The 20,514-nt window shown below is 38.5% G+C and overlaps 2 protein-coding genes, 1 long non-coding RNA gene and 1 pseudogene across 3 annotated transcripts; 1 reads left to right on the top strand and 3 right to left on the bottom strand.

The window, feature by feature from the left end:
• Positions 1 to 3,272: 3,272 nt before the first annotated feature.
• On the bottom strand, positions 3,273 to 5,141 carry LOC135118081 (uncharacterized; annotated as a pseudogene).
• A 6,585-nt stretch (positions 5,142 to 11,726) lies between these two features.
• On the top strand, positions 11,727 to 14,225 carry LOC135118141 (putative nuclease HARBI1). The gene is made up of 6 exons (XM_064039289.1): positions 11,727 to 12,257; positions 12,357 to 12,528; positions 12,716 to 12,909; positions 13,069 to 13,204; positions 13,331 to 13,472; positions 13,771 to 14,225. The coding sequence occupies exons 1-6, from the start codon at positions 12,163 to 12,165 to the stop codon at positions 14,160 to 14,162; spliced, it is 1,131 nt and encodes a 376-aa protein (XP_063895359.1). The 5' UTR covers positions 11,727 to 12,162; the 3' UTR covers positions 14,163 to 14,225.
• LOC135118142 (uncharacterized) lies at positions 14,160 to 14,572 on the bottom strand. The gene is made up of 2 exons (XR_010277382.1): positions 14,395 to 14,572; positions 14,160 to 14,340 (listed from the first exon to the last, which is right to left on the bottom strand). It is a non-coding gene; the product is annotated as an uncharacterized LOC135118142 (long non-coding RNA).
• An 8-nt stretch (positions 14,573 to 14,580) lies between these two features.
• Positions 14,581 to 16,029, bottom strand: LOC110383380 (uncharacterized; the record flags this gene model as incomplete). The annotated part of the gene is made up of 3 exons (XM_064039251.1): positions 15,484 to 16,029; positions 14,999 to 15,068; positions 14,581 to 14,696 (listed from the first exon to the last, which is right to left on the bottom strand). Coding segments are annotated over exons 1-3 (264 nt in total), but the record flags the coding sequence as incomplete, so codon positions are not given.
• Between the last annotated feature and the right edge of the window lie 4,485 nt (positions 16,030 to 20,514).

A 20,514-nucleotide genomic window follows, 5' to 3' on the forward strand; every position in this document is an offset into this window, starting at 1 on the left:
TGGTTTGGCGTTGGTGGCCTTATATCGTTGGCAGTGGATGCAGGCTTTGACATAATCAGTGATTATTCTCCGCATTCCTGTAAAATAATACAGCTGTCCTACTTTCTGGTACGTTCTGTCAATGCCTGGATGGCCGGCTGTTGGAGAGTCGTGCAACTCTTTTAAAATATTTGGAACGTGGCTTGCAGAGATGACTAGTTGCGGTGATTCACTCTCAGAGTCCGGATTATATCGGAACAGGACACCTTGATCCATGAGGTAACCCCTTTCTAGCCATCTTTGGGCCGCGACATCATCAGGTCCCTCAAGCTCCTTGACAATCTTTTCCACTTCAGGGTCTGAGAGTTGTTCCGAGCGAAGTTCACTAGGCGTCTTCGTAGGCAAGTCACAGATGACTGAGCAGATACCGCAGCTGTCACGAGAGTCGCTAGAACAGATCGGCCTGCTCAGCGTGTCTGCCACGACGTTCGCTTTCCCTGGTGTGTACTGGAACTGGATGTCAAAAGCTTGAAGCTTGAGCGCCCAACGGACCAACCTACCTGTTGGTGATTTAAGTGAAAGCAACCATCGCAGTGGTTGATGATCGCTGCCGATTACGACCGGTTGGCCGTCTAGGTAAGGCCGGAAACGCTCCACCGCCCACACTACAGCAAGCGCTTCACGCTCGGTGGTAGAGTAGTTGCGTTCTGCTGCGTTGAGGAGTCGGCTGGCGTATTCAATTGGCCTTTCCTGATTACCATCGCCCTGTAATAAAACCGCACCTAAGGCGTAGTTACTTGCGTCTGTACGCAGAATGAAGGGACGATTGAAGTCAGCTTGGATCAGTACAGGAGCTGTGGTTAGTAGACGCTTCAGCTCCTCAAAAGCTTGAGACTGCTCTGAGTCCCAAGACCATATTTGACTTTTCCTAGTCAAGCGTGTAAGTGGTTCAGCTACCTTCGAGAAATTCGGTATGAACTTTCTGAACCACGAACATGTTTGTAGAAAGGTGCGCAGGTGTTTAAGGTTACCTGGTTCCTTCATCTCGAGAACAGCACTCACCTTCCTAGGGTCGGTGGAAACACCTTCTTGTGTAATAACGTGGCCGAGGTAATGAACGCTCCCCCTAGCGAAAGCGCACTTCTCCCTGTTTACATAGAGGTTGAATTCGGCCAGACGTTTAAAAACTGCCTCGAGGTCTTTTAAATGTTGAGTATAACCTTGAGAAATGACTAAAAGATCGTCTAAATATGCTAATAAGGTTACATCCTGTAAAGCTGAACAAGAGCGGACACGATCAATGAGACGCTGGAACGTCGCAGGTGCGTTTCGGAGACCGAACGGCATTCTTTGAAACGGTAAGTACCGAGAGGGCAGATAAAAGCAGACTTGTCCCTATCGGCTTCCCGAAGACCTACCTGCCAGTATGATGAACGAAGGTCTAACGTGCTCATGTAACAGTCTCGCTTCGTGCTCTGTAGTAGCTCGTCGATGCGTGGCATCGGGTATGTGTCAGGCTTGGTGATTGCGTTGAGACGCCTATAGTCCACGCAGAAGCGGATGCCACCGTTGGACTTCGGCACCATCAACGCCGGTGAACACCAAGCTGACTCGCACTCTTCTATAATGTCATCACGTAACATTTTGTCCAACTCGGCTTTCATCAGCTGTTTCTTCGACGGATTTAGTCGATACGGAGGGACAGCAATAGGTGGGTGATCCCCCGTCTCTATGCGGTGCTCAGCATATGGAGTCGGACCTCCCCCTGCTCTAAAAACGTGTGCGTGTCGGTTAAGAACATCAGCGAGCGCCTGTCGCTCAGCTGACGTAAGATGAGTGCCCTCGTCATCTCTTAGTATATCTGTAGAGGCGCATGACACTCTACGCGACGTAGGTTCATAGGACAGGGTGTATTTTATATTGTCATCGCTACTAAAATACCAGATATCTTTATCAAAATCAATAACTATTCCGGCAGCGGTAATAAAATCAATACCCAATAATGTTTCATTATTGGTAGAGTCGGGAAAAACTATAAACGGAATCGTTATCACTTTTGATTCTAAGTGTACTTCTAAGGTGGTAGTGAGTACGTCCATAGTACGAATAATACCATCCGCAAGCTTCACGTTCTGTGAGGAGGAGTTAAAAGAATGTCCCTGACCTAGAAGGAGAGTATATAGCGAATGACCCGCAATGCAACGTTTTGCGGCCGTATCAATTAACGCAGTACCGTTAAAATTCATAATTTTAATTTTAAAAATAGGCCGTAAACTACGTCCAGCAGAGGGTTCCGTAGTAGCATCGCTACATACAACATTTTGTAAATATTTACATGAAAAAAAATCAGTACAATAAAATGAAAATAAATCAGTACAGTAAAATGTTTCACTATCCGCAGAGTTTATAGTGGATTGGATACGCTCACCTTGGTTCACCAACTTACGGCACTGGTCCCTAATATGACCGTATCGCCAGGCCTCCGTCACTCCATGTACTTGCGCGCTATAAGTGCCTACCGCCCAGCCGAGCGGTCTCGGTCCGCCGGCGGATCAAATTCAGTTGCGGTTTTCACAAGCGAAGCACGCGCACGCCGTTCAATTTTTAACCGACTTCTAAAAGTGCTGTTCGTTCGTACGCGCATTACGATGCCGTGTGGTGCCTTATGTGCTGTAACTTTAAAGATTTTTTTATTTTACCTACACACTGATGTATATAATTATGTTTTATCTAGGTTTCTTCTACAGTCAGCACCAATAGGTATATAAAACAAAACAAACTTACAAAAATAATAAAACAAACTTTAAAAAAAGAGAACCGACTTCAAAACACTAAACCGTAAGAAATAATTTATTTTTTGATGTCGGTGCTTTTTCGATTCGTAATTACCAGCTGTTAGCACCAACATAAAAAAAAAACAAATTATTTCTTACGGTTTTGTGCCTTATTTGAAGTCGGTTCTCTTTTTTTAAGGCTTTTTTTTCATTTCTAGTGAACATCTCCGAAGATCATCATCAAACTAAGAAGTATTATACTTATTTTAAAACGTTCTCCTAAATGTAACAAATCCTTTTCTGAAAATCGCATCGATATCGGTTTAGCCAAACGCGAGATTATCGCGCACAAACATACATACCTACAAACCATACAAGTCAAACTTCTCAGTTTGGCCTGTACCTATGTCTAATCAACTCCTTTTTTTTAAGTTGGTTAAATATTTTATAAATGATAAAATTTTTAACTGCCACATAAAAGTCAGAACATATTCACAGTTCTCAATAATATAGATAAAAAGTTATGTTAATTTAATTTTACCGAAGAGGCAGCCCTGCGATTACTGTGGAATCGCGCGGTGCGAAGCAATCACTGCTGTACGCTTGAGCATTTAGGCGCATTTTAGCATACAGTGGTTGCTGACGCGAAGGAGTAGGCAATTATCGTAATAGGTATTGGAAGTTTTCTACTGAGTGAAGTATCTGTAGTAATCTGTGGTATCGCTTACAATACGAACAGACGGGTCGTTGCCTGTTGACCGAGGCGGGCCGCTGCGAGTCGCGAGTCGGCGGAGCGGGCGCCGGCGCGAGCGGCGCGGCGGGCCGCGCGGCGACGGCGGCTGGAGCGGCGGCAGGCGCGCGCGCGATCGCGTCGCTCGAAGTCGGCGTGCGCGCGTGCACGACACTTGAGGTCGGCGCGCGCACGGTCGTGCTATGCGACGAAGCGGGCGGCGCGCGCGGAGCGTGATGACTATGATGTGCGGATGTGGATGGCGGTTGCACATTTTGTTGCACTCTGTTATCACTTATCGGCGTCGTGAGCTTTTGATCGTACGCGTCTTCGATATTCCGTGCTAGGCGGAGTAACTCAGTGAAACTTTTAATTTCCTCCCTCCGCAATCTTTTGCGTATACGGCTGTGGAGCAGGGCGTACGTCATGTCGATCTGTGCTGACTCTGATACGTCGCCCTTCGGCAACCTCGCTAATAGGGCGCGAACACGTGCAACGAAAATATCCGTATTTTCGTGTTGTTGTTGCGGAGTGGAAAATATTTCTAAATAAATACGTGGCGGTGGCCGTCGGTCCCCGTAGGCACTAATTAGATTTTCTTTTACTTGGCTCCAGGTGGACACGGAACTCTTAATGCCTTGCCACCATGTCGCGGCTTCGTCCTTGAATAGGTACGCAAGTCCGCGGACGATATTTGAGTCCGTCACTTGTGCGCACTCGCTGTATGCTTCGATGGCGTCAATAAATGCTTCGACCGATTCTTTGGTCGGCCGGAGAAGGTGGCCTTGCAGCGGGTAAGGGTGCTTTGCCCTAACAATGCGACTGGAGTAGATGCGTTTGCGCGATTCACCGAGTCGAACAGCTCTTTAAACGCTTCCGTCTGCGAGCGTTGCAAAGATGCAATTATAGTCGCGACGTTATCGGCGGAAAACGTAGCGTTGTTGTTGTCGGTGCGCGGCGAAGACGCGCCGCCGCCATCTTGGTGATAGGCGGGCGCGGTCGGCGTCGGCGTCGTCGGTCTCGAGGGGTCGGGGAATACTTCGAGGGTATCATCCCTGCGAGTCAGACTAGCGGCTCTGCTCCTTGTTATCGGCATTGTAAAAACTACGTAGGTAACTAAATAGTTCGTCACTACAAGTGTCCACTTATTTATCGCACCACACTTATGTCCGCGTAGGAATAGTTTTATCACACGAAATAAACGTTGGGGCGCCACATATGGGAGTGGGGTTTCCAATTAAACGCACCGGTTATGATTACGTTTGTATAATGAAGAAAGAACATAACCACACTACACCATTATCAGAAAAGTACAAAAAAAGTTATAAGAATTATTACAAAAAAAGAGTTAATCACTAACGAACACAGTTATCGGGAGGATTCGTGGTATACATAGACTTCGTGTATAAAACTAACTAGCCTCGGCTGTTGGCGGGGCTGCGCGGAACGAGCATACATATATGTGTGTATCACACGCCGGTCGGTGGCGGACTGCGCGGGGTGCGGGCCGGCCAACAGTCGTAGGCGCTTCGACGCCTAAGCGGCGCGAGCCGAAAGAATCCGAAGCTATCCGAGCGCATCTATGTCCGCGCCGTCAAGGTAGCGCGGGGGGATGCGACCACGGGACGCTCGTACTGGACGAGTATGTTCGGAATGTAAATGGTTTGCTACAAAATAGTAATATTTTGTACATAAATAAATAACAAAGTTATCAATGCAGTCAAAATTCATACACAATGTTCTTGAAAAACCGCAAATATAAATTTGTTTCAATTTTTTTTATTAAGTTTTAAGGTTTTTATAATTTTCCCTTTATATTTAGCTAATAACCTATCTTGGTGCCAAATTTGAAGGTTCTAAGTTTGCTAGAAGTACCTTAGACTTTTGATGATCGGTCAGTGAGTGAGTCAGTGACAAAATCGTGTAACTTTGATTGCTCATAACTCGTAAACTATTTATTCAAATGTCTTGTAATTTTGAGACTGAGTTTGTTCTAATACTTACTCTTGGTCATCGCAAACCTAAACTCCTAGCTTTGTTCACATGGAAGATACAGGGGGCTGAAATAGCCGCGAAACGCTTCGAGAAAAGATAGTACGGCCGTGCCCGCTTTGCTCGAGTCTTGGCTGGGGCACTGCCGTGCCCTCAGATGTCCCCCCCCTCTATTTTTATAACTACGGGGTATAAAATTCTAAAAAAAATAGAGGTGATGCATGCTAATTAACTCTTTCAACGATTTTTGGTTTGATCAAAGTATCTCTTATAGTTTTTGAGATAGGTTGATTTAACTGTAATTTACGGAACCCTTCGTGCACGAGTCCGACTCGCACTTGGCCGGTTTTTATTCTAGTATAAAAACTTTCGTGTTCATATTAGTTGTTGGACCGAGGTGCAGTACACAGGTAAGCATATAGACCAAGTTACTGCAGGTACCCGCGGTATGTAATTTGTTCCGCGTGTCGGAACTTGCTGTTCTTAGTATATCGTGTTATTGCAACTTCACGATGATTTATTTAAGAAATATTGTAGTTGTTTGCGCATAGTTCAACTTTGCTAAATGAATAATAATGTTGGACAGCAATATAGGAGCGTTCCTAGTTAGTCAATTTTGAGGAAACTTATTAGATAGTCGCTGGTATTACCTACGTGTCTTAAATGAATGTTTACTTTCTAAAGCAACAAGCTTTTTTTATATTCACTTACACTTGACAGATAAATTAGCTATTTATTACTGGAAATTGGGAGCCAGATTTTGTATGACGACTGAGCATGCCTATTCATATCGGGCCGTAAGCTTGAAGTTTCAACCAATCATTTACTTTTCCTTCTTTTCACAAAGCCTTAGTAACTAACATAAAAGGCACATGAAAAGGCCATGAGTACCACACTAAACGAGAATGCCAACACTAGTCCAATCGTCCCCACTGCTAGCCTTCACTAAAACAATAAACAATACATGTAAGAAATTTCCATAATCCTTGCTCCACAAGTCCAAATACTTTACAATTTACATACAAGTGCAGAGGCGACACTTTCACGGAATTCATTAAATGCCTAATTTAATACGGTCGCTGTGAAGTGTGGGTGTAAGGGAGTTATGTGTCCCCAATTTTAAGAGGTGTTTGCAAGTTTTTTGATACATGTTTACTTAAGTTTAAGTTTGTAAAAGTTTGGTATTGTATAGGAAAGTATGTTAATTAAATAATACCTTACGGTAAGCTTGATACATAGTTACGGGTTTTAAATAACTAGTTCCTATAATCAAATGTGTGTCAAAATGGAAGAATAACAACAAAAGTTCAACTATGAAATAATGCATCACACAATTTGTAGTGTGGGCTACAGTTTTAATAGACAAACCATAGGGGCCAGATTTTCTCGAATCCTTTTGACGACAAAATTTTGATATATCAAAACTCCAACAATAGTCTCAGCTGCACTCACAGAGACAATAAAGCAATTTTCTTCATCCCCACATAACTCTAATATTAATATTCACAGAACAAAGAGCGGGCTGCACGCCCACCATATAATTTTCCCCTGGTCACCCTTATTTATAAAGCGTCCGGTAGAGGGCGCCTAACGTATAGTTCCTACGTGACATGATAATGGCGTTTAATAAAAGGACTGGACCAGTTTTTAGATGGAACAAGAGAGTAGATATGACTTTTAGACGTATTTTCTTGTATGAAACTGTCAATAAATGGGTGCACATAATGTTACAATTGGTTTTGTATTGCTACGCTACTACGTAATTGTAGCAAGTGCTACGGCGTAGCAAGTGCTACAATCGTAGCCGCGTCTATGTTTTTTTTTGCTGTCATAAAATTATATTCTTCCTAGATTATGATTTGCGAAACGATACTGTTTAATCACTACAGCTGTGAAATATATTCTGATCATAAAAAGCACGTATTCACCAAATTTTATTGCACACCCAGGCCTACAAAATTTCGAAATATTGTAACAAAATGTAGGCAAGTGCTTCCAACAGCCTAATCATCGGCCAAAGATCAGAGATCACAAATTCAGATACGACAGCACCACGGCACACAATGTGCGCATATTTTTGCGTGCACTGGACACTGACTACGTGATTTTCATGCTAATTACCGTTTTAACTGTTGTTTAGCCACGGGAGGCTAAATAATATGTTTTATCTAACCGACATCGCTGGTAAACAACGTATGATGTGTTGGTCGTTGCTGTCTAGCCTTTAAAGTACGTAAATCGTTTAAAAGGTCACAACTACGTGGTCGTGATTTGATATAATCAGTATTGGAAAACAGAATTTGGCATAAAACCTTCGCAGTACCAGGAATACTTGATAGAAGTAACAATACCATAAAAATATTATTAGCTTCAGTCGAAATGCAACAATTAATTTTGAGTTTTACAAACATGCCTATTCCCTAAATACCTAAGCTACGCAGCTTGTGAATTACTTAAGGACTTCAAAGTGCCGTCCGAATATCGATATATTCACGTTACGTAACCCATAAATTAAAACTTGTATTACATACTACAATACATGGGCTTACGAAGTTCTCAAAATAAACCTCAAGTCCGAGAGACAGGCGACCGGGGGCGTACGATAGTTACGTGGTTTCAGTATTTTTCGAATATTTCGCCAAATCCTCGGTACACACAAACCGGGTCTTTGTGAGCGACAAATTGGTTTTTCCAGGTTTTGTATGCAGTTAGTGCAGTTCGGGCCCGATAGATAGATTTTGCTAGAAATTGTTAACTGCACTCGTTTCATATTGGCGCGCCGCTCTAGTGGTGAAAAGTAATTGTATTTGAATATGGAACGGGTTAGTAACTGTCATGTCAGCAGGCCGAGGTTATTTCTTTGGGGAAGGGAATGTGATTTTCTGATCGCCGTCACTACTGAAAAAGGAAATGAATGTTAGTAAGAGTAAACTTGAAAATCAGAGGATACTTAGCATGTTTTAGCTGTGCTTCGTGATAAGGGCAGAAAGATTGTGGTTTGTTAACTTTACTTTATAATGTAATTATTTGTTTCTATATTGACTGACTACATGTTACCAAATATTTTAAATAATTCTGAAGATAAAAATCTTGGCGCATTTCAACCTGTTTTTCCACTTTCCCACAACAACCATTTTCAACACCCCAAACCTCTCAACATGAAACTTACAATCACAACACATTCCGATCACAACACCCCACGAGTCACCCGTCATATCTCCTGAAACAGGCTTCCATTGTCCGTCCAATGAGGCGCGCCGACCGAAAAGTGCAGGATTCACATGCAAATGCGATGCATGTATTTGCATGTTCAGCAGTTCAGCTGTATTGGGGAATACTGTTGTGGATTTGACGGTGCTGTAGGAAAATGGGGCGCTGACAAGTGATTGCTGAATGTTTTTTCGAAAGGAGTAAGAATGTGTAATTTAGGAATAGACGTGATTTTGTGGTTTCAGTTCAGTTGATGTAGAATGAGGGTTATAGTTGAATTATATAGTTGGTTATATAGTTTAACTATTGTGTCGGAAAATATATGGACCGTTACCCTACAAGACGTCATTGCTTTACTTATAATAAGTAACGTACCGAATCGAGCCACTTACCCCACCAAAGACATTCTCAAAGAGCTCCACAAACATATACCTATAGCCATCAAAGCGAGATATCTAAAAAGCCATGAAGAGGTTCTTTTCAAGTGCACCCCATTCATCCCCCGCTAGTCATATTAGCATAGCGCATCTGCTTATTTGCATACCCTTTATTCGGTTTGAGAACTGATATTTTGGTAAAAATATTTTACATTACGACCGGCTAGGGAGATGGAGATGTGGTCTTATTTCACGGTGCTTCACTTGAGGGGATGCTGAACAGGTTATGGTGGTATGCACCGCCGCTTGTAGTAATGGGATTTATTTGGTTATGCTTAATTTTTAGGCTTTTAATTTTATTTGTTTTGTATGAATTATTTATTTAATTTGTGTAACATCAGTTTCTGTTTCAAAATACCTACTTCTATTAACTCTTTTAGCATAATTTTAGAACTATCTACAAATAACAATACTGTATTGTCAAAATAGTTCGTCCACAGTTTCAAAGTAACACAAGATAAAACAAGTTCCACAAATAAATGCAATAAATTATGCATGGTCCGCACCCGCATGCTTGTAAACTAGGAACTGGTAAGTACATTTAAGAGCAGTATAGTTAAACACACAGAACAATGCACAAGTTTGTGCCACTCTGTGGTATCGCTAAGTTTTATACGTTCTTATTACCGCTACTATGGACCATGTGTAACGGTTAAATAAATTGCTTGTTACTGTGTTTTTAAAGCTGGAGATTTTGTTTATTTTTGTTACATAAAAGTTTGTTACAAAGTTGCGTATTTAAGAAGCTTTTCTTCTGTATTAAGATTTGTATTGCTGAACTGATATTTTTTTATAATAATTTTACAAAGGAACTGTCAAATGTCAACCTTTTAGTACGCTTAGTTCAACATAAGAAAGCAAGCCATTATTCTAGTGTAAATACCAGTCACCCGACAAAACGCTTTACAAATATCAAATATACATATTTTGAAAGGACACAATAGCTCTCATTTTTCAGTAAAACCTTTAAGTTTGCTCCGATAACCTTTTCACACAATAGTTACAAATCCCCCGCGACAAGAACACGGGTGCACAAAACGCCGACAAAAAGTTAAGTAAACGAGGGAAATAACCCGTAAAACTATTTGCATTTCAATCCTTTTCACTCACTTTTATTGTTATGGTTATTTAAGGCATAAATGTTATATTGTTATGTTATGAAGTGAAATGTCTTCAAAGTTGGTTGCTACGTTTTATTTTACAACAGTAGCATTTGGACGTTTATTATTTCATAAGGTGGGTAATGTTACTTCATTAGCATTTTTACTTAGTTATTCTAAAGCTATTATCGTCTTTTTTGCTGTACCTTAAATCATGCCACAATATTCAGTAATGATTTAAGAGTGGAGTAATTTAAAGTATTTTTTGCCACGAATTCTCAATTAAATAATTGTGAACCCATAGTAGTGGTCCAGGTATGTTCGTACATTACAGGCGCATACTCCCGACTGCTCCTGTCATCAGCAAAAAGACGCTTGTTAGCCAAGTTTCAGTTTCAGCAGCCAATTCCTAATAGCGAGCAGTTGTCTTGTTACCTGTGTATGAGAAGTGCACCTCTAAACTCTTAAGAGTTTTCAGTTCATCGATAAAGCGAACTGTATATACAAAGAAATGCATTATGTTGTATGTGTATTTATAAGAATAAACTTTGTATTATTTAGTCACATATTTCTACTGTAATGGACACTGACAGCCTTTAAAAATGTTGGGTAAAAGTGTTGCCTATTTAAATGTCCCCCGCTGACGTTATCATCACCTTAATTTTATCACGCCCTTAATAACCCACCTTAATACCTACCTACCAATAAACCAAATTCTCACTGAGTGTATCCCAGTACACGTCCGTGAACATGAACAGTAACATCGAAGAGCTCTCTTCACATAATTAATGTAAAAAACATCCACTCGACGTATCTAAGTAAACTCCGACTTCTCAAGTCTTCCTTCTTCACTTAGATTTAATACGCCTTTAAAATATTTCCCATTCCCAATCGAACAGTCCGTAACGATTGGGAAACTCGTTCCAGTTAAGAATATGACAAAAACTGTTTTGTGAGAGTCTGGAGTGTTAGTTCAAGATTTTTCTTATTCCGTCGAGCTGTTCAAGAAATAGATTTGTGCCGGTTATTTTTTGTAGTTCATTTCTTTTCGAGTTTATTGAGAAATAAGTTTTAACAGTTTTTATGCAATAACTCAGTTTCCACAATTGATTTTATTTTTTCGACTAAAATAATTAAGTATAAAATATTTGAATCGTTATCTTTAGGAAACCAAACTTTTCAAATCACTTGTGGCCTTACCACACAAAAGTTAAACAAACATTAGTCACGTGTTTAAGGAAACTTCTTATCTAAAACACGTCAAGTCGAACAAAATGAATGTTTCATACATTATGCACAAAATACGAAAACTAGGTGTCGAAATTCCACTGTCGACTTATAAAGTTGACTTCACAAAAGTTCTTTATCCGAGAATCCGAGGATGTCCGAAAGTATCCGAGTGTAGCCGAAGTGAGATTTACTGGACAGACTGGAACTTTGAGGATTTCTGATTTTGAATCACAATGACGTCACTTTAATAAGATTATTCCTTGATGTTTGTTAACAGTAGCCCAAGCACGAATATTTGCGAAAAGTTATTCGTATCGAAATCGAGTAACATTTGTATGAAAATTGTACAGCGCCCCTATCGGGCGTAAAAGGAAACAAAACATGGCAGCACGAATGATTTTGGCGCGCTGTCGTATCGAAATCGAAACGAGATGGTAAACGAAACTCGATACTTATAAACAATTGTGAGATTTTTGGCAGCACGAACATTCTTTTGACGTACGGTAACGTAAACTCTCGAAGGCTGGCTATCGAGTATGGTCGAAACATTATTCACTTGAAAATAGTCGGTGAGAAAGGTTTCGAGAAGTGTAAAAATATAGTTTTAACCGTGTTTATGTTTTGTTTAGAGTTAGTTTTGTGAATAAAAGTGTTTTAAAATTATTGTTAAGTTATTGGAACAATTAGTAATAGCTTCAATATAATTTAAAATGCAAAGACCGCCACTGTATGAACGTAGTACCGCATATTATTTTTTGGCGGCAAATTTAATAGAAAATTATGGATATCAATCACGAGAAACAAGGTAAGTAATTAAATCATATTTTATTTATTTGCGTACCTATTGAATTAATGTGTTTGAAAAAAATTTAGTTAATTATATGTTTATTTTTAATCATTGTAGAGAAATTACGCGCAGAGCAAAACTTAGGAATAGAATTAACCCACTGGACATAAATGAAACCGAATTTAAAAATAGATATCGCCTAAATAAAGAAGCTTTTAAGTTCCTCTGTGAGCAACTTAAACATAAAACATCATTAACATCGAGTTCTAGAATTAGTCTAGAACTTAAGGTAGGTACCTAACCACTTAGATTCTACATAATTATACCTATTCAATATCTTCTACTTGTATTTCAGTATTGAAATGGAAGTGTATACCGAACTGCAACTTATTTAATATGACAAAATAGGTATCTATAAAGCTAATAGTAAATTGTTACATCCTTAAAATCAAATAAGTAAATATTTTATGTTTCAGGTTCTTTGTGCATTATCTTTTTATGCCAATGGTTCATATCAGCGAATAGTGGGAATGGCTAAATATTTGGGCCAAACAACAGTGAGCAAATGTGTGAAGGAAGTCACTGATGCTCTTGTAACTCCTGCAATCCTTAACACCTTTATAAGATTCCCCAGTACTCGAGCTGAAAGAGACCTAGTAAAAGCAAGTTAGTATGAACATTGTGATAGGTATCTATGAGGGGAAATGTATCTAAGTATTTTTTTTGTAGAAGTACGTTTAAAACATAGTGTTATTGTATACTTTTTAACATTAATTTCTAATACTAACATATGATTGCCTATTAAAATATATTTATTTTTGTCTTACAGCTTTTTTGCGAAGTACGGTTTTCCTGGAGTTATAGGATGCATTGATGGATGCCATTTCCATATTTTTACACCCAGGAAAGAAATTGAACATTTATTTTACTGTAGAAAACATTTTCATTCATTAAATGTACAAATGGTAAGCATTTCGTTTTTTGTAACTATGTATGCGATTGAGCACTACTAATAACATACTAGCATTATGTATGTACCACTTTACTATGGCATACCAGTGTACCTACTAATGGTTTTATCTTTATTTTAGATATGTGATAGTGACGGCCGAATTCTAAATGTGAATGCAAAATATGGAGGAGCCACCCACGACGCTTTCATATGGGAAAATAGCCTAGCTAATAACTACATGCAGGAGTTACATCGAAATAATGAACATGTATGGTTATTAGGTTAGTAACAATCAAGTAAATTCATCCATCTACATAAATAATAAAATTGATTTGCCGAATATATTTGTAATTGTAATCTAATGTAGACGTATAATTTTCAAACGACTATACTGTAAATTGGATAATTCTTTGTTGTGTTCGTTTTAGTCAGGAACACGATTTTTACTAAACTAAAATAATTAAAAAAATCGGGTAAAAAATATGGGAACACAAAGTTTGCTAGGTCAGCTAGTTTACAAGATAATTGAAAATAAAAAAAGATTGAATATTTAAAAATTAAAGTTTTGAATATTTACAGGTGATTCCGGCTATCCACAACGCCCCTGGTTAATGACACCAATTCCGGATGCTGCTGAAGGGACTCCAGCATACAAATACACAGCAGTCCATGGAAAGACGAGGGTGGCTATAGAAAATACTTTTGGCCGATTAAAAAACCGATGGCGTTGCTTATGTAAAGATCGCACACTCCACTATGGACCGGAGAAATGTGCAAAAATCATTACTGCGTGCAGTGTGTTGCATAATTTAGCCCTAAAATTTAACGTACCCGAACCGGAACAAGAACTCCAAAACATATCTTTATCTTTTTCTGACCATCTTTTTCAGGAAAATGGAGGAGATGACTTAATTAGGGGAAGGGCGATGAGGAATATTTTAGTAGATAGAATTAATAGATTACACTCATAACTTTAATTCTTTATTAATAATTTTAAAAATTGCATTTTTATAACAATTAAAAAATAACCTTAATCTAAGTTTTTTTTTCCATACACCTTACAAAAACTTCCATAGCCTCTTTCATAAAGTCCAACCATTTAGCCTGTAATCGCAATTCATCATCTCTTTGTCTCACCCTTTCATGCATCTCTAATTCTCTCACTCTCAATTCATCATCTCTTTGTCTCACCCTTTCTTTCACCTCTAATTCTCTAACTCTCAATTCTTCTGTCCTAATCCGCAACCGCTCTTTCTCTAATTCTTCATAGGCCCTATCACGCTCTCTAGCATACTCCTTTGCCTTTCTATCTGCTTCTAAAAACATTTTTCCTATATGTTGTTTGGCTTTTTTTTGTGGTGGTGGTTTCCACATCTCCTCTTCATGTATTTTAGGAGATGGAGGATGTGCCTCAGTGGATGGGAGAACAGGGGTTTCATCTCGTGGACTCGGCGGTCTAGGGGGAGCCACTGTTGGCTGACTACTTGTGCCCGGAATATTCCAATCTGTAAAACATTTTATTAATGTTAATTTGACTAGGCCTTTTTCTTATTAGCAGAAACTTGAGTTCTCATAGAAAAAACATTTACTGTGTAATGTGATATTTATGTCTAAATATTTTATGTATAAATTTATTGGGATTTATGTATAAATATTTTTTTTTCAAGACTTGACATTGAACAAACATTATGATGCTTTTATGTACCTAATTTATGGATGCATAAACATACATAGCAAATATTTGTAACCACATTAAACATATTTACATAAATTGATTAATTATTATAAAAGTAAAATTCATATTTACCTATTTCATAGTCATCCACATGTGCATCAGGAACTCTCATCTCTGATGGTTGAGAAATTTCAGCAGCTTCCTGAAATTAAAAAATAATAATTACTAGTTAATAAAGAAAAAAAACAATTTTAAAAATAGGTAAGTAAGTAGCTAACCCGTTGAAACCCTGCTTCTTCCATCACCAAGCCAGTAGCTGCCTGCACTCCAATTATCTGCATGACTCGGTTTTCTAAATCAGTCAAGGATAATTGAAGTGCTAACCCTCCACCAGTGCCACTAGCAGCCCTATTAATTTTGGCACACTTCTTCTTGCAATTATTTTTGTAATCGCTCCACACCTTGAATTAAAAAACAATAATTTAAGCAGGAATTCCAAACAAACTTACTTCACACAAAGATATTGGATACCTAACTAATTAAAGCAGACACTTAAGAGTGACTTTATTCAAGTGCCCCAACAACAAAAAAAAATAGCGTCACTTGAGTTAACATACCTTGCGCCATTTCTCCTCAGACCTTGATTCGCCTGTGCCTTCACTATTTAATTGATTTGACAACTCCTTCCATTTCATATTTATGAAATTGCGACCTCGTGGGCCGCCTGAAGGTTTTGACAAATCTCCGTTTCTGGAATAGAAATAGCATTGCACTTAAAATACTTCACACTAAAGTTTATGCCACTCAAACTTATTAAAACTGTTTACTCACGCTTCCATGAATTCCACCATCATTTCATACTGCGTCTGACTGGTTCGCATAATTATTTATTATATTAAAAGCACTTTGTAGCAAAAAAAAAACAGAAATACTTTTGTTGTCTAGCAAAACATAAACAAATTTGGCGCCATTACGCGCGTCGGATGTCAAGTGGGTGCGTTCGGTACACGTCATTTAAAAAAAAAAAAAATCTCCGTAACTATGTTAAATTGCTAAAGATAATGCCATTTTATAATGTCTAATAATTAACTTTGGGTCTCTTCTTTATATAACATTCAGTTTTTATTATAATTTAATAATAATAAAACGTTTAATCAAAGGTGAAAAAAAACTAGAGTTAGTTTTCGAACGCACGATTCATTCAACATTCGTTCATTTTGCTCACTATGGCGCGTCCCTATTTACATTTGCATGACATCACATTAGAATTCGAATCGAGTGTACGATAGTGCTTCGAATGTGCTTCGTGCTGCCTACTATCGACAGACTACGTTTTCGAATCGAGGCCTCGATACATTGTCGATTCGAATACGTTAGATATTCGTGCTTGGCCCACAGGTCAGGAAAGAACGAATGGTATGAATCTGTACTTATCCGATAAGTCTGAGGAGTTTGTTTATTTATTTGCTTTATTGCGCAAAATTTTTGGAACTATTGACCCGATTTGAAAAAGCCTCTATTGTCAGCTTATTCATTGAAGATTTTATATCCTGAGCAGTGAAGTAGTTAATTCTCGCGGGGCTTGGGTCAAACTCTAGCAGAAATTAATATGGAATAATATTCACAGTAGACCAAGACTTGCCTGCACTCTTTTTTATTTAAATTTTACAAGCTCCAAATCATGACAACGAAATTTAAATAAAATCAATTAAAAGTGTACTGTTCTACTCGTGATTGATTCAGTTCAGCTATATTTGCGAATCGCAAACAGTTTACGTGTTGTTTATTCACGATTTTCAAACTGACAATTGTTGGAAAAAGTGGTTTTGTTTCAAACTGATACAAGACTTACGTTAAGAAATGTAGAAAACGTTTGCATTTTTAAGAATGGGACAAAACTGAGGCGTGGCGTGGAAGAGTCATTCGCTTTCCAAACTTTGTTCAGCACAGAACAAAATATTCAAAAACTGTATCACGGGATCAAAAGTTACTCGAACAAATGAGCCAACTTGCACAAACGGCCACATTCCCAACCATTTAACTTAGTTCAAAGTGGTAAGTAAGTGAAGAACAAGACCGGAATATCAGACGCATACGTCATCCATACCCGGTCCGTTACAGTCAGAAGTCAGAAGTTTAGCGCAGCGCTCGTTAGTCTGACCGCGGTCTGAGTCAGCACGACTGCGCTAAGTGTTGGATATGCAGTTTTACCTCTAATTGGTCGGAGGATGGTGTTCATTGATAGCTGTGCATGGTGTAATTGGATTTATTGAACTTTGCTACCAATTAGTGAATGAATGGTTACGCTGATTAGGATTAGTTCGGTTTGTTTTAATGATTGTGTGTTGCAAGAAAGTTGAATGTACTCCTCTTTCATATTTACACAAAGGGGAAAATAGCTCGTTTTTAAAACAAAAACAAAAACTCGGTAGCTGCTCAAGTCTAGCTCAAAGCAGCACAAAAAATATTTGGTATTTACTCCATGCATTGTTTATTATTAAATGCCTCATCCCCATTTTCTATCTAAGTGCAACGAGACACAAAATTCAATCATCTCAAGGCAGGTACAGCTATACCTAGAACGATTCCGCAGCCACTTACAAACATGACATTTTAATAGACTTCCAGACCGCATGAAACTGTTGAAAACTTTAACATGTTTAAAAATGTTGAAGCGACAGCCGGAACCGGTGGAAGTTTGCTAATTTTCTTGAAACACACGAGCGCACTCGCTAGTTAACGTGCGTCAATATGGCATGTCGTGTTGTGGAAATATACGGGTGACGGGTAGTTGGACGGGCTCGCCTATCGGTATACCGATTGGAAAAAATTCAAGCGAAGTGAATGGAAATGGTTTAGAATTTGTGAAATGATTTGTGATTCTAAAAAAAAAATAACTTGAAAGTTTCAATTATGGCTGAAAATAAGAAGTTAGGAAATGAGACAGACAACATTTGACATTTGGCTGGAGTGCCCCAGATTGACTGCTCCTAAACCACGCATTTTATTACTTTCTCCTGAATCTATTTTTCTGATAAAAGATGTTTTTGTCTTTTTTATTCGGTGCAATATTTTCGTAATACCATTTTAGCAGCTTCTCACCAACGATTCTCCCGTAAATTTCCACAAAGCCAAATTGTAAGCCGGGCAATTCCATGTATGCAAGTACCAGTGAGCTAACAGTGGAACTTGGCTCGTTTTGCCACTACAAACGTTAGGAACACAGTCGGTAATGCACGCTAGTTGACTTACCCCGGTCTTGCTTACAAGACGGGTTATTAACATAGTTCTGTTGCCCAGACGTCTGGGTTTGCTTGAACTTTTCACTTTCCGCGTGATCTTTTGATGGATGTGGCGGTCTTGTAAGATGTATGTAAAGTAAAGCGTAGAAATATTTACAGCTGGCTGTTCACATGGCGGTAATTAAAGGTCAGTACAAAACAGTTGCTCAGTGAAACTTTTGTGCAAAAAAATACGATGCATAGGACAACTTTAAGGAGCATTTTTTTATGTAGGTAATAATATTTGCTATCTTACTTTTTTTTGATAACCAGTAAGTAGTAAGTAATTGATGTGATATATAAAAATAACCCTGACAGATATATTCTTCATCCCAATAAGCACTCTTGTGCAGCATACCCCATGTATTGTCGTTGGAAGATTAATTAATATTTTATCACTGGAGGGCCGATAAAGACGTCTCATCCTGCGTTACAGTCCATTACGTACACAATTTATGATCGACTTGAGATTAGACCTGTGATGTCAGGCGATAATGAGATCTCCTTCAATTAAAATATTGACGTCACGTACCTATTTAATTAAGGAAGATATCAATTCTTAAGGTGCTATGAAGTAAGTACCTTTAGATATTAAGTATTATTCGTGTTTAGTAAAACTTAATTTTGTCTTCATTACTACACCTTATAACTTTTGCATGAACCCTGCAAATGGTAGAAATTACTTACAATCTGGTAAATAGTATCACGGGCGTAAAATGGCGAATTCTTAAAAAAATCATACTTGAAACAAAAGAAGACAATAGTTACAAAAATTATAAACTCAACATGGAGAACGGTGAATAGGGTAACGCAATTCTAACTTGCGAATTTCAACGATCTATCTGTGGAGTTGCTTGCTGTGCCATATTGCTAAATGGAGATCAACTAATAGATAGGTTGTAGAAATTTGCGGTAAGTAAACTCATACGAATATGTAAGAATATGAAGATCGGGAATCAAAGATGTCATCCAAATTGTCGTTTATTTTGCAAAGAATATGCATTTTTGAAACTGTTTCAAAAAGAATCCTACCCAAAAAATAGCTAATCTATTCTCATTACACAATAACCCTAAAATCAGTGGCTACCCCATACGCAATACGTCCGCCAGCACATTGAGTGTAGTGATTCGTCACAGCCGTCAGAGACAGCGGTAATAAAACGATACTTGCGCTAATTGATTGATGAGCACAAGATCATGGCGCTTGCATAAATGTTCTGCGCATAATGTTGTTTAATTTGGGGAAGAAAGTTTGAGATGTAGGGTTATGTGTGTTTTGTATTTAAGGGGATATTGCCTGCGGCTTTACATTTTATATATATTATTTTTCGAGAATAAATAGCACTCGTAAAAAAACCACAAACTAATAACTACAATTCTGTACTCCCAAAGTGCCTCAACACCTGCACTTTGCACACACTTGCCACCTCTGATAATGCAGTGGCGAGCTACGGGCATCTAAATTTAAAGAAAAAACTACTAAGTACTTACAATATGAATTGAAATTTTTTTCAGTGTCAAACGCTTGTTAATTAATTGTAATATTAATTATTTCTGCAACGATTGATAGTGTCTTTTTAGAATCTAATTTACACAGATTTAAAATATCCTTTCTTCTTTTTTCTATGAAATGTCCTTTTTCTTATCTGTGATGATTTGCAGGTTTAATCACAAGCTCTAATGTCAGATTATTTTTGTAAAAAAACAGTTTTCAAACTATCTTAAAACTTTTCAAAATCTATTTTATCCCCAATCACACCTTGACGAAGTAAGGGTTACCGTGTGGTTCAATCGATCACAGTAACGGGTACAGGTGACGAAGCTCCGAGAGTGCGAACCCGTGTCGGCGCAGGTAGTGTACACTGCGCTGTTTCACAAGCCCTGGAGGTCTCGGTGCTGAAGTAAAGTTTAGAAGCTTCTATACGTAACTGTGATTTGTTTTTTTTTTTGCAGATTATGGACGTGTACTTCTGCGGGATTGTTTGGAAGAGTTACCGCTGCCCTGGCGCCCTGACGCTGTGGATTCAGCATGATTATTTATGACAAAAAAGGATGTATCCAAACTTTAATTCTTGAAACGCCATAATTTTTTATGAATCCACCAGACCAAGGGACCCTGGGCAGAAGTCAACACGACGGAGCCCCTTTGAGAGAGAACTTAAAAGCAATGATGACACAAAATGAACTATCATACACATCTAGTTGGAGAGGTAGATTTATTTACTACACGATACACGTGTAAATAAAACAACATTCTAGACTTATTTACAGGAAGTAATCAAATAAATATAAAGTCAGACAATTTTGTTTATATCACAAACATAAAAACATATTTTACGAGCGTAAGTAAGAACAGAAATAACAAAC

The sequence above is a fragment of the Helicoverpa armigera genome, chromosome 18 (assembly GCF_030705265.1).
Source record: "Helicoverpa armigera isolate CAAS_96S chromosome 18, ASM3070526v1, whole genome shotgun sequence".
NCBI lineage: Eukaryota > Metazoa > Arthropoda > Insecta > Lepidoptera > Noctuidae > Helicoverpa > Helicoverpa armigera.